Here is a 13,446-nt window from a genome sequence, read left to right as displayed (position 1 = left end):
TACTTTGTTTTGTTTAGGCAAAAGATCGGCAATTAGTTCAATTGGTCCAATATGTTGCCCTCCCACTCAACCAGGGAATAACTATAGTGCGGGCTCAAAGATTCCCGAGTGAATGGTCTATTTATACAGGGAAGACAAAGCTTTCACTGAATCATACCATTCTAAAGCAATTTTGCTGTCCAGCTCAAAATCTGTCCCACAGGTCCCTTTCTTCAACATTGGCAATGTCGGCCAGGAAATTAGGAGCAGAGGGGTCAATTAACCAAGTGTAATTACCACAGCGCAGAGAATGGTGTGAAATTTTAAATGGATACGACAATTCTTTTCCAGGAATACTTTATCTGATTTTTCACCGAGGACCCCCCCCCCTACTCCAACTGAGACTGGTTTCAAGAAAACGGTTTCCATGAAACATATAAAAACCTCTCACATAACACTCAATGTGCAAGTCTTGATTCATATTCAGTATTTGGCCTATTTCTTCCAGACTTATATTTTGTAATTTATCGTAGCATGTTTTTTTATTTACTTGTGAACATACCTCATATTCTGTTTGTGTTTCATTTCTTTGTTCTCTAGTTGTGGGATGTAGTTCAGATGACTTATCTTACAGGTTTTTGTCTGGCTAGAGCAAAACAATGAAGTTCAAGCTTATATCGAAGCGAAAGCAACATTTCAAGATGCTAGAAATAGCTTAATAGCGTTTATTCTAAATTCTTCAGAGTATTTAAATAGTAGCCAAGTAAGTGAGAACTTTTCTTTACACAGTTAATGGCAGTAAGATTAGTGGGAAAAATACACATATACGTTCTTTCGTCGCGCAACAAATAATAAGAGAATTATGATTGGATGTTCTACATAAAAATAATATTCTCCCATTTGTAGAATTTTCAGCCGGGTCTTTGGATAAATTATTTCGGAAAAAAAAGTATTCATTTTAGACATGATTTTGATTTATAAGGCATCAAGATTTGTGTTACCCATTGGAAGTAACCTGAATAACAAAATTAGCATAATAAAAAAAGAGCACAGGGGAAAATCTTCAAGAACTATTTATTTGTGAAAAACCTGTTTTCTTATTCTTCTAAGGCTGACCATGGAAAACCTTCAAAATTTGAGACCTGGTAACTTTTCATAACGAGAAATATCTTTTGACCGTTTTGGCATCGGGGGACTGACTAATTTATGCATAGGTCAATGAATGCAGTGGAAAGAGCATTAAATGAATGCAATCAACTTCTGATAAAAAAAATTATCTGGAGCCTAATCTAAGCATTTTTTTTTCAGTCATGGATTTCATCAGTATAACCCTTTCCAACCACTTTTTTGGTGGTGATAATTTTTTTTTTTTTTTTAATACAAAAATTTCTCATCTTTTGTTTTCTTACCACTTTGAAATGTATTTTTTCTCTGGAAGACGCTTCCAAAGAGCCTTATTTACTACTTGTGCCACTTGTGATTTAAATTAAAATATAATGCTATTTAATTGTTTGAAGCCTGTGGTAGCTAATTCTTCAGTGCATTACTACCACTACTATCTACAAGTCATTGAAGCACTAAGCCGCTTGGGGGCTACAAAGTTTTGCACGCTACTCTTCTACTCCAATTTGTTTAAAGCTTCGCTCTTTATCCGTCCCATGAAGCTAAAATTTCATTTAAATATTTTCTTTTAACATTTTCCCATCCCTATTTGGGGACGACCTGCTTTTCTTTCGGAACCAGATGGATGGCAAAAAAGCGCAATCTTGGCAATATGTCATCCTTCATCTGCAAAACGTGGCCTAGCCATGGCCGTCAATTGGAGAAACGTAGGGGGTGGGTGGGAAAATATATTTTCCGAAATCTTTGGGAGGGGAAAGCTAGGGGTCTGGGTATAGGGTCCTTAACTCTTCACAAAATTTAAGAGAAAAAATGGGTATAATTTGAATAAAACAGTTGAACAAAACAAAAAAGAAAAAACAACAACAAATTTTAAGCAATTCAATTCAATTTATTTATAACCTGTCAAAACAAAAAAGGGCACAAGTCCCCTAATGACAGAGTACATAAGAGAAACAAAAGAATAAAAGACTAGAAAACTTATACATTGAACAAAAATAAGTAGTTTTTACAATCATAATAATCATAGACATAATAAAAAATCATATTTAACACTAACAAGATAATACATATATAAGCAGACATAAAAAAAACGTTTGAAAATAAAGAAGGACAATCCTGATTTAATTTAATGGCGGAAGATTTAACATCTTTTGCTTTTTGATCAATAATTGTCGAAGGGAAGATGAGCTTGAATTTTTGGGACAAAAAAGAGTTACTAGTTCAAGGGGGCAAATGCAAAAGAAATTTAACAAATTTAAAATAAATCCGATGAACAAGTTTTTTTTTTAAGCAGGAAAAAATTGCAAAATAGGAGACAGAGCAAGAAGATGAGGCACAGTTAGACTACTATAAAGTTTATAAATATGGAAACGACTAAGGTGTGTAACGTTAGAGATAAGTGACGCGTAAGCTAACCTTGTCTTTTTTTCAAGATTTGAATGGCAAGCTTAATAGTTTCCTTAATTGAATTTCCAATGGGCATTCCCAGATAAATAAGGCTTTTAGAGAGATATAACTACGAATATTTTGATTCTACGTCCGTGAGCCTTTATTAATGGGGCAACAAAATAAAATTTAAATTAAATTAAAAGCAAAATAGAAAGAGAAAGACAAAAAAACTCATTTCCTAATAATCTCCAAAATACTGAAATCACTTAGAGGTTATCATTTTGGAGGTTAATAAGATGCGAGTTTTATTTATTTGTTTGTTGTCTTTTTTTTTTATGTTGCGTCAATTTAACTTAGTTGTTTTTTTCCGTTGATCAAGGCATCCTTTATCACTCCTTTAGTCGAAATTAATTAAAAAAAAACTTTCCGAAAAGGAAGTTTTTCAAAGAAAAGTAAAGACAATACTAAACTTAAGATCAGAAGAAAGGATCCTACAATAACTGAGACTCAAAATGACCAGGAATTACTTTTAAAGATTAAATGAAACCCAAAAGGAACAGAAATTAAATAAACAAACATAGCTGAAAAAAATACCACAGGTACTGATATAAATGAATAAATAAATCTTAAAACGAGTGGAACTTAAATTGAATATGCTAATCAAGCTTGAAACGAACAAACATCACTACAAAGAAGAGTTTGGGTATTGCCTCCATCCACTGTAAAAGTATAAAACCTACTGCGTCATTGGCGCTTTAATCAAAACCAATTATATTACAAATATTTTCTTTTGTACTTATTACAAAAATGAAAATAAATATAAAAAATACAGTAAAATTAAATTTTGAACTGGCGAGCTTTCAGCAATTATTATCATTATATATCAAATACTCAGTTTAATTTTATTAGTTTTTTCCAAGACCGTCTAAGACAAATTTAGTTTCACTACAAACAAGAGTTTAGACATACTGCCCCATTCCCAAAATGTAAAAGTCTAAAGACTACTGCGTCATTGGCGCTTCACTGATAACAAATTATATTACAAATATTTTCTTTTCCAGTTATTACAGCATTGAAAATGAAAATAAAAATTACAGTGAAATAAAATCTTGAACTGCTGATCTTTCAACAATTAATATCCTTGTATATCAAATATTCAGCTTGGTTTTATTTGTAATTTCCAAGACTGTTCAGTAAAGCGCCAATGACGCAGTAGGTTCTAGACTTTTACAGTGAGAGAAGGAGGCAATACCCAAACTCTTGTTTGTATGGATTTTTGTTCGTTTCAAGCTTGATTTATGTATTCAATTTGAGTTTCACTCGTTATGTTAGTCAGCGACTTCATCTCATTCTGAGCTAAGGGGGGCGGCTAAGCAACCTCTGTGGGCAATCTAAATTGACCAGCTCATAGTTGTTGAAGAGCAATATTTCTTCACAGTGGTTAGAAGAGGCCTCTCCCAAAATCGACTAATAATAGTAAGAAGCAATTAAAAAGTATTTAATGAATACAGAAAGAACTTAAGCTAGAAAGTAATTTACGGTTTTATTGCTGGTAACCGAAAAGGTCTCATTTTTCCTAAAATATTAACCATAGCATTGAAATACAACAATTTCACAAGAGCCTTTTCACTAAATATTAACATCAGATCACAGAACCTTTCGCCGCATACGGTTGGTCTTAAATAGGTTTTAATCAGGCTTAGGGTAAAAAAAAAAATCTCTCATTACTAGCCGTTGTGATAGACGGAGTAATGAAGATCTGCATAATTTTTAAAACTTCGGAATACTTTATTGACATTATCTGGTCTGGTGGCGATATTTGAGAAAATAGTTTCATGGTTTGAGGCGAATTACTTGGCCTTGAATGTTGCCAAGTCACATTTTCTTATTTTTTCTCGAATTGGTGTAGCTTTCCCTCAACTGACACAGCTTCAGGTGTCACAAGGCTCCTTGTGTAGACCAAAGAATCGGTTGGTTCGTTTTCTTGGTATCCAGCTTGATGAGAATCTTTCGCTTAGAAACAATATAGCCATGATTAGGGTTAAGGTCTCGCGGAGTTTGGGTGTCATTCGAAAACTCAAACACACCTTTCCTGGATCTATTCTGAAGCTTCTTTTTTCTGCCTTGTCCAATCATATGTCTCTTATTGCCCCATAGTGTGGATGTCTGCTTTTCCTTCTACACTGCGGTCGCTTTCTGTCATGTATGATAAAACATGGCGTCTGGTTATGGACACCAACCGTTCTTCACCAAGACCGCTTCTAAATCTACAGTCTCTCTACCTTCTTTCTTGCGCTTCTTTAGTTTTCCATCAGCTTCATGGCAATCTTCCAAAATCTATTCAAAAAACTCCTCCGTTTATTTCTGATTCAGCTCCATATAACCTTCGTTCGTCACATAATATCTGCATTCCTCCTACTCCCACTGTGCGGTCAGATTTCAATCCCCTCATCGCTTGTCATCAGGTTTGGAACTCCCTGCCTTCTTCAGTACAGAAATGCCACCCGTTTGGCACTTTCAAGAAGATTCTTAAGGACCATTTAGTTAAGAATCAAAAAGAATAGTTTTTTTTTTTTTTTTTTTTTTTTTTTTCTTTTTTTTTGTTGAGTTGATGTCCCCTGAATGTTTAGTTGTGTTTTATGGTGATCTTCTCTGCGCTATGACTCCCAGGCCTCAGGTATGGTCTCTTTTTAATTTTATATGTTGTTTGGCGATTTTTTTCTGTTTTATGGTTGTTTGGATATATTGTATTTTCTTTTGTTCTCTCAGTTCCCATTCTATTCCTAGCCTGGGAGCCTTTCGAGGGGAATTAGAGTGTTTTGGAGGGATTGTAAGTATTGATTAAATTATTCAATATATGCTTATTTTAATGTTTTTCTATTGATTTAGTGTTTGATTTAAACGGTATGTATCCCCCCTCTATTACAGGCCTAGGAGCCTTTGGGGGATTAGCACAATGTATTTTCGTGTATGATTAGCTGATTATGAATAAATCTTATCTATCTCTTATCTTATCATTGCCTTCAGACAATCGCGAAGCTCAGAGAAATCTGTTAGCTTATTGGCTAATGAGTCTATATATCTTCTCAGAAGATCCATTTGTGAAGCCAAGAGAGTTGTGTCAATGTAAGCTTCTTTGTAATTTCCTACTACACTAGCTAGTCGGATAGTTAAACAGTACGTGGTAACGAACTGTAAGTAAGGAGCGAGCCGGCTCAATGGTAACCGAAACTGTAAAAAACGAAATTTTGATACCAATATATACATCAAAAGAATCAGATTTTAATTCTGATTTCAAATATAAAAGTTTCATCAAGTTTAGTCCTACCTATCAAAAATTACGCGCCTGAGAAAATTTGGCTGATATTCGAAAAAAGGGGGAAAGACCCACTAAAATGAATAGAACCTTAATGAAAATCACACCATCATATTCAGCGTATCAGAGAACCTTACTGCGGGGGTTTCAAGCTCCTATCTACAAAAATGTGGAATTTTGCATTTTTTGCCAGAAGAAAGATCACGGATGCGTGTTTATTTGTTTTTTCTTTCCAGGGGTGATCGTATCGACCCAGTGGTCCTAGAATATCGTGGGAGGGCTAATTTGAACGAAAATTAAATGCTCGAGTGACATTTTTAAGTGACCAAAAATATTGGAGGGCAACTAGGCCCCCTCCCTCACTCATTTTTTCCCAAAGTCACCCGATCAAAATTTTGAGATAGCCATTTTGTTCAGCATGGTCGAAAATATGGTAACTATGTCTTTTAGGATGTCTTAATCCCCCGAAGTCCCCGGGGGGAGGGCTGAAAGTTATGAACTTTACCCAATGTTAACATGTAGTATTGGTTATTGGGAAGTATACAGACATTTTCAGAGGGGATTTTTTCTGGTAGTGGGGGGGGGGTAGTTCAGGGGTTATGTGGGAGGATCTTACCATGAAGGAAGTTTTCATGGGAGAAGGGACATTGCTATGAAGGGGGCGCCGGATTTACCAGCATTATTTAAATAAAGATCAGAAATTATATATAAAAAAAAACAAGTTTTTAACTGAAAGTAAGGAGCAACCTCAAAACTTAAAACGACAGAAAACATTACGTATATGATTGGGTTCATCCCCTAGTCAATACCTCGCTCTTTAAGCCAAAAATTATTTAGTACTTTCATAAGAGCTATTTATTCTAATTAACAGCATTTGTGATTAAGGGGTCATTTTTAAAGAATTTGAAAAAAATTCAAACTTTAGCTTAAAGAGCAAGGTATTGACTAGGGGGCGAACCCTCTAATATACATATTAAAAATATAAGAATATAGAGGTTCGTTACGTAAGTTAATTAGTAAGTTACGTATACTTATTACTAGTAAAAACGTTCGTAAATAAAATTAAACAGATTTCAAGAAAGCCATTTAACCAAATAAAAGTAAAATTAATATTCAAATTTTTTTTTTAATTATTCACTTACGGTGAGCCAAAATCAAAACCTGCATTAATTCAAAAACGTTCAAAAATTAAATAAAAAAAAACAAGTTTTTTTAACTGAAAGTAAGGAACGACGTTAAAACATAAAACGAACAGAAATTATTCCGTATATGAAAGGGAATGTCCCTTCCTCAACGCCTCGCTCTTTACGCTAAAGTTTGACTTTCTCACAACTCTTATTTTTTTAACAATGAAAAATTTTAGCGTAAAGAGCGAGGCGTTGAGGAGGGGACAGCCACTTTCATATACGGAATAATTTCTGTTCGTTTTAAGTTTTTAACGTCGTTCCTTACTTTCAGTTAAAAAAACTTCTTTTTTTAATTTAATTTATTGATAAAGGGCGGTGAATCGACATCTAACGAAGAGATTGACTTTAACGGTGGAAGAGCATTCATGATGCGGCTTTCCAACTGTCTGTCACAATATGTCGGTCACAAGAAACTGATCCCTTCTGAAAGTATTTTCAGTTGATTCTTTTACTTCAGCAAGATTGTTTTTTCCCAGAGTCGACATGGTTGCACAATTACGTAAGTAGGAAGCTACTTGCTGTGCAAGCCTTGGTCTTTCACTTGAAGAGTCTGAATTCTGAAAATTTTGCAAATGGTCTTCAGTGAGGCCGCACTCACAAGAGAATTTTTTTGTTTTATGAAAGATTTCATCAAAACAATCGTCTGTTCGCATGTCTATAATTTATCTCGCATACCTACAATATTTTTTTTATTTAAAAACGGGTTACAATAGATAAATAAACAAACTTTTCATTTAAAAAACACAATCCAATGCATTACTGCATGCCGGACAAAAACCCGAAAAAAAATATTTTCTTTTATTAACACCAATAGCTCTAGAGAAAACTTGGTCTTTCTCCTGCAGCTGCACAGACATAGTTTGTTGCACAATTTTTTTCCGCTAGATGGAGTATAAACATAAATTCAAATACCTGAAGTCTGGTTGCAAGTCCGTGGGTCTGAGCTGCCGATTCTCCATCACTAGATGTTCTGGTAAACAGTCAAGATACAGTTGTATCTATTGAGTACTTTGATCACCAATCTATTCCAATATGCCCATAATGTAGTAGATGATTTCTCCAGCTGAAGAACAGTTATGCCAGTGGTTTTCTTAGAATTGACAAACAGTTTGTAGCGTGTATTGTTATTCACAGTGAAACAGCACAACTTTTAAAGAGTGGAGAAGAAAGATGTCATTCAAGTTCTGAATAGAATCACCCAAGACAAGGTTGAGTCTATTAGCATGGCAGTTAATATAAATCTCATGCGGTGCAATTGCTATAATACGGGTTTACTCATCTGAACAGTGGCCGCTCGTGACATTGGCTTGGTATTTTCACAAAAAAATTGAAAAAACAATAAATTTTCACCTCCTTCTGAATGTAGGACATTAGATCGATGTGGGTACAATGTATTATTTTTTTTTTTTAGACCTGGGCACTTCGTATCGAAGGAGTTGTCGCAGGAACTTCGAAAAGGGCTCATTCGATTGAAAATAGAAAGGGCTAATGCCCTTTTAATAGTCGAAAGTGATTGGAGGGCAATTAATCCCCCTCCCACGCCTACCCTCCCATTTGTCTATTATGTTTAAAACTAAATGTTGCCTTAAGATTAAATCAAAATACACTGCGTTAATGCTAATTCCCAATAAGGCATCTCAGCAGTATCCCACGAACGACTGAGGGTATTATGTTCAAACTTTCGGGGCTACTTCTGCGTTTAAAATGTAACCAAATCAAAATAGTTTAAGCGTATCTAAGCTATCAGAGAAAGTAAACAGATTTTTTTGCAGATGGTATCAAGTTTTCTATTTAAGGTCAACTAGAGAAGTATGAAACTAAATTAAACACTACTATATTTGTCCAGATGTTTTATAGGGTGTATGTTGTTATAAATTTCTGAAAATTTTTCTCCAGTATACAAATAGCAGGCCAAACTATAAAGTCTTAAAAAAAAACAAAAGATCTAAAGTATTGCTTTCTTTTTCCCTGAAAAGACTTTGTCAATATAAAACGAACAGAAATTAATTTAAAAAAAACTTTTTCCACAAAATAAGTTTTTTCAAAGAAAAATAAGGAACTCCATTAAACCAAAAATGAGCAAAAATAAAATAAAATAATCTATCAAGCGTGAAACTACCACAAATCAGCATCGATAAATAAACGAAACCCAAAACGAACAGATCTCATCTCATCTAATATACATATACTGATATTTAGTAATCAAAATGTTAATATTATTTGAGTTATTAAAGTTATAAAATTAAAAACATTTATATTTTTCAGTAAAGTGCAAATTATGTTCCGGCCTGGGGAAGGCATAGGAGTTTTAAGCCCTAATCATGTTAATTTCTGCTCGTTTTGAGTTTCACTCGGTTATTTATATTTACTGTACTTTCTGTTCGGTTTGGGTTTCATTTATTTATCGATGCTGATTTGTGGTAGTTTCACGCTTGATAGATTATTTGATTTTAATTTTCTCACTTTTGGTTTAATTGAGTTCTTTATTTGTCTTTGAAAAACTTATTTTGTGGAATATTTTTTTAAATTAATTAAAAAATAAATGAAACACGAAAAAAACAGAAATTAAAATAAATAACATGGCCAAACTCAAAACAAGCAGAAATTGATATGAGCAGGATTCTAAACCCCATGCTTTCTAAAAGCCAGAATATAATTTGTAATTTACTGGAAAATTTAAAATGAATTTACTGAAAAAATGTGCATTGTCAATTTAAATACATCTGCTGATATTTATTCCTTAAAATCTCAATTAATTTCTGATTTCTTAAAGTTACAAAAGTGAAAACATTAAAAAGAATTTTCTCAGTAAAGTACAAAAATGTTCATCAGCCTTTCGAATGCCGCCATTTCAAAGCTATATGTGACCACCACCGTCACCGTGGCTTACCGTTACCGCTATTCTGTTTATCATTCTGTCATTATTCTAGTAAAGAACACTAATCTCTTTAATATACTTATTTAGTTTGCCTTACAAAGAAAGGGTACCTATCAGCTGGATTAAATGCCTTTTCGTAATTTTTAAACTGAAAACTAAAAGAGTCTGATGGTTGAGACACTTCTCAATTAATAATCTGACAGTGGAGATTTGGTTGACACCCTGATAAACTACCTATAGGCTACCAGGGTGTTTTTTTGGAGGGGGGAGGGCAATTTGGGGGGGGGGGACATTTTCACCCCCTTCCCCACTAATTTGGAAAAAATGTTATACTGCCAATGCCCCTTGACTATTTGGATATGAACTCCTCTTGCCTCCCCCCCCCCCAATAAAAATGCTGAAGATTTGCCTCTGACCTATTCTGTTCTCTTAAAATCTTATTTAAAGCATCACTTATTTTAATAAGTATCATCATGGAAAGTAATTTTCTTCCGGCTGAATGATGTTAATGCCTATCAAATGACCAAGCCCATTCTTGTCATCTTTCTTATAAAGTGGCTTAACCAAAATGAAAGCTTTCCTAAAATTACTAAGTTTTCTCCTTTTTCAAACGTCATATTATTGTCTTTAGTGACATATCTCCGACTTCAAAACCGTAAAAACACCAAAACCCACTGACACACTGAGCCTCATTATTTTTCCGCTCTTTTATTGGTGTCTCTTAACTCCTCTTCGCGCAATGATTTTTTTTTCCTTACAAACTGCCGGAAAAATGTCCTTTTTTTCTATATCAATTCTTACTATTTCTTAACAATATTTTCGATGCTTTTTTAGCATTATTAACAATAATACTAACATAATGCTACTGTGCATAATAACATTATATACAATAACATTAACAACAATGTTATTGTACTCCATTTTGTTAAAGGTTGAGGAAGTACTGGCTACTTACGATAAAAAATTGTCGATTTCATATGAAGCTGGTGTCAGCATGTACATAAATGATACGCAAGAAGTTAACTGGTCTTTCATTAATTCTGCGTTTTTCGCATCTACAGTCCTAACAACAGTTGGTAAGTTTTTCCAATTTTCTTATTTGAAAGAGCTACGCGCAAGACATTTTTATTAAAAATATTATAAAAGTTTCATTCAGGCTATGGTTTTATTCTATCTAACCTTCGTAATTCTTACGAAAAGTTTGGACATCGGGCCGGATTCAAGAATATTACATTATGTTCTTGCAAGCTGTATATCGGCCAATGAGCTTACCTGGGGCAAAAATCTTTGCAATTATCTTTGAGATAAAGCCTAAAGTGAGTGAGTTAAAATGGGGTCTGCGGTCCAAACTAAAAAGGATTATCTTAAGCTGTTCTGCAATGCTTTCGTTTCTTCTAGCCTTGTATTTGCTTCTGAATGGAAAGCTTCACTCAGTGGCAAACAGGCAGGCACCAGTTTAATTTTGAAGTTCGACTAAAATCAAAAGGTGAACAAGGTGTATCGCAGTCTTCTGGTCCTTTTACCAAAACATTTACTTGTAATAAGAAATAGACAAATTTTGGGATCCAAAATGGAGAACTCCCTTAAGGAGCACTCTCCCAAAGGTAGTGCTATCTGTTGTTTCTAGTCATTTCTGTTCGTAATTTTGGTTGATTTTTTTATTGATTTTTTTTTTTTAATTTAGGACTGAGGTAGATGCATGGTGTCATAGCTGCCATCTAAACCTTAATAGCTCCTTTATTGTTAAAGAAATTGGAGTTGATTCTTTATTGATCCTTTTTACTGGAAAGTCGTTACATGGCAAGAAAATGAACTTTAAAACTAAGACAGATTTTTTTTTTCTTTTTTTAAGCAGGTTAAAAAAAGGTAAAAAAACAACAGGTTATGACTCCTTGAAGAGCTGATAAAAGCATATAACATTGTTTTCTTGTTTGTACGCGAATTGACTCTTAATAGACACAGGTTTTGAGACTGAAGAAATGAACTTTAAAACTAAGACTGATTTTTTTTTTTTTTAAGCAGGTTATGAATCCTTGAGGAGCTGATCAAAGTATATAAAATTGTTTTTGTACACGAATTATCACATAAGAGACACAGATTTTGAGAGTTTCGAGGGGATGATAACTGGTTGAGATAAAAAAGAGAAATATAATCATGACACTGGGCATATATGATAACTCTTGAATGGCTGCCAAACCGCTTAAAGAGGCCTTGGAGCCTTTTGGAGCCTCTAACCATACAAAAGATAACCATTGCACGTTTCCGTATGGAATGTAAACAGGTCGTTACTTGCCTACTTTCTGCTAATAAAGCTCCCAGTGAGGAAAGGAATGGGATGAATTTCAGCTTCGAATTGGCTACTTTCTTCGCCGCGTCATAGAAAATGAATGATTTGGAGTAGGCTAAGTCTAGACTTAAACCAGGGGCTATTTTCCGCGTGTTTTGATTTCCGGAAAAATTTTCTACGTAAGGGGGCCTTTCCGGAGTGATTGAGAAACATTCTACTACAGCTTATAATGTTACTACTCCGGCTACTGCTGGTCTTTAGAAGGCAGGGGGGTTCAGCCCTACTCAGCTTAGTTTACTACTCGTTTTGAGTTTGACTCGGTTATTGTGCTTTCTGACGGTTCTGAGTTTCACTTATTCATTGATTGTCATTTGTGGCATTTCTAAGCTTGGAAAATTGTTTGATTTTGTTTTTTCGCATTTTTGGTATAATGTAGTTCTTTACTTTTTTTGAAGAATTATCCTGGATGTGAGGGATATTCCGCCCCACTCAGCCCCCAATCTTTACACTAAAGTTTAATTTTCTGGTAACAAAGAACCAAAAAACGTAGCAAGCAGACACAAAAAAGGAAAAAGAACATAGCAAGCCGGTGATTAAACTTTAGCACACAGATTGGAAGGCTGGGGGTGTCCGAATTTTTTGCCAACTATGGATAACTTCTGCTTGTCTTTAGTTTTAAAATCGCTCTTTACTTTCATGTGGAAAAAGCAGTTTTTTTTATTTATTGAGTATTATTTATTGTAATAATGCTTAATTATATCCTGGATATTCAATTTTTTTACAGTTCTTTTGAACAAGGCCTTTTAGAGTTATCTGCTTATAGTTGTTTACCACGAACTGTTTGATTCAAATTATCCATCTTTGCTTTTAATACCACCATGAATGATCATTTACAGCTTTTTTCAAAAGTGGCCAAGAGTCTTTTGATTAGTTCCTCACTATTCTCATTATACGCGTACCTTCAGAGACATATTCTTTGTATTTCAACCTTTCTGGTGAAAATGACTGTCCTGAAGTTTTAACATGATGTGATGTTGACACGAAGGACTCCAGAGGTGAAAAATGGCGCGATATGCGTCTATTCTCGGTCCGATAACTTTTGGCTCTTCAAAATGGCACCAAAATTTATAGTTTTCATTTTAATAATACTTCTTCTGAAGTTTTATGATTGCTAGTGCGATACAGGCCTGATGTGATAAACAAAAAAAACAAGAAAAAAGAATTGATACAAGCTCAAGAGTAGTAATGGTGTAATGTAGCGATAAAAAAATTTATGGCTATACTAATT

The 13,446-nt window shown here is 34.2% G+C and overlaps 1 protein-coding gene across 1 annotated transcript in view; it reads left to right on the top strand.

Annotated features, from left to right (window-relative positions):
* The window catches only part of LOC148944445 (TWiK family of potassium channels protein 7-like), a 99,878-nt gene that overhangs the window by 27,685 nt on the left and 58,747 nt on the right, over positions 1-13,446 (top strand). Inside the window, exons 2-3 of the mRNA XM_089100099.1 lie at positions 614-742; positions 10,803-10,947. Of these exons, the coding sequence (XP_088956225.1) occupies positions 614-742; positions 10,803-10,947 (274 nt within the window). The remainder of the gene's footprint in view (positions 1-613; positions 743-10,802; positions 10,948-13,446) is intronic.

Source organism: Artemia sp. Qi Xiang Cuo, chromosome 14 (assembly GCF_049724085.1).
Source record: "Artemia sp. Qi Xiang Cuo chromosome 14, ASM4972408v1, whole genome shotgun sequence".
In the NCBI taxonomy this organism is placed as follows: Eukaryota; Metazoa; Arthropoda; class Branchiopoda; order Anostraca; family Artemiidae; genus Artemia; species Artemia sp. Qi Xiang Cuo.
Note: the sequence above shows the minus strand (reverse complement) of the source record. Positions and strands in the feature narration are given on the sequence as shown.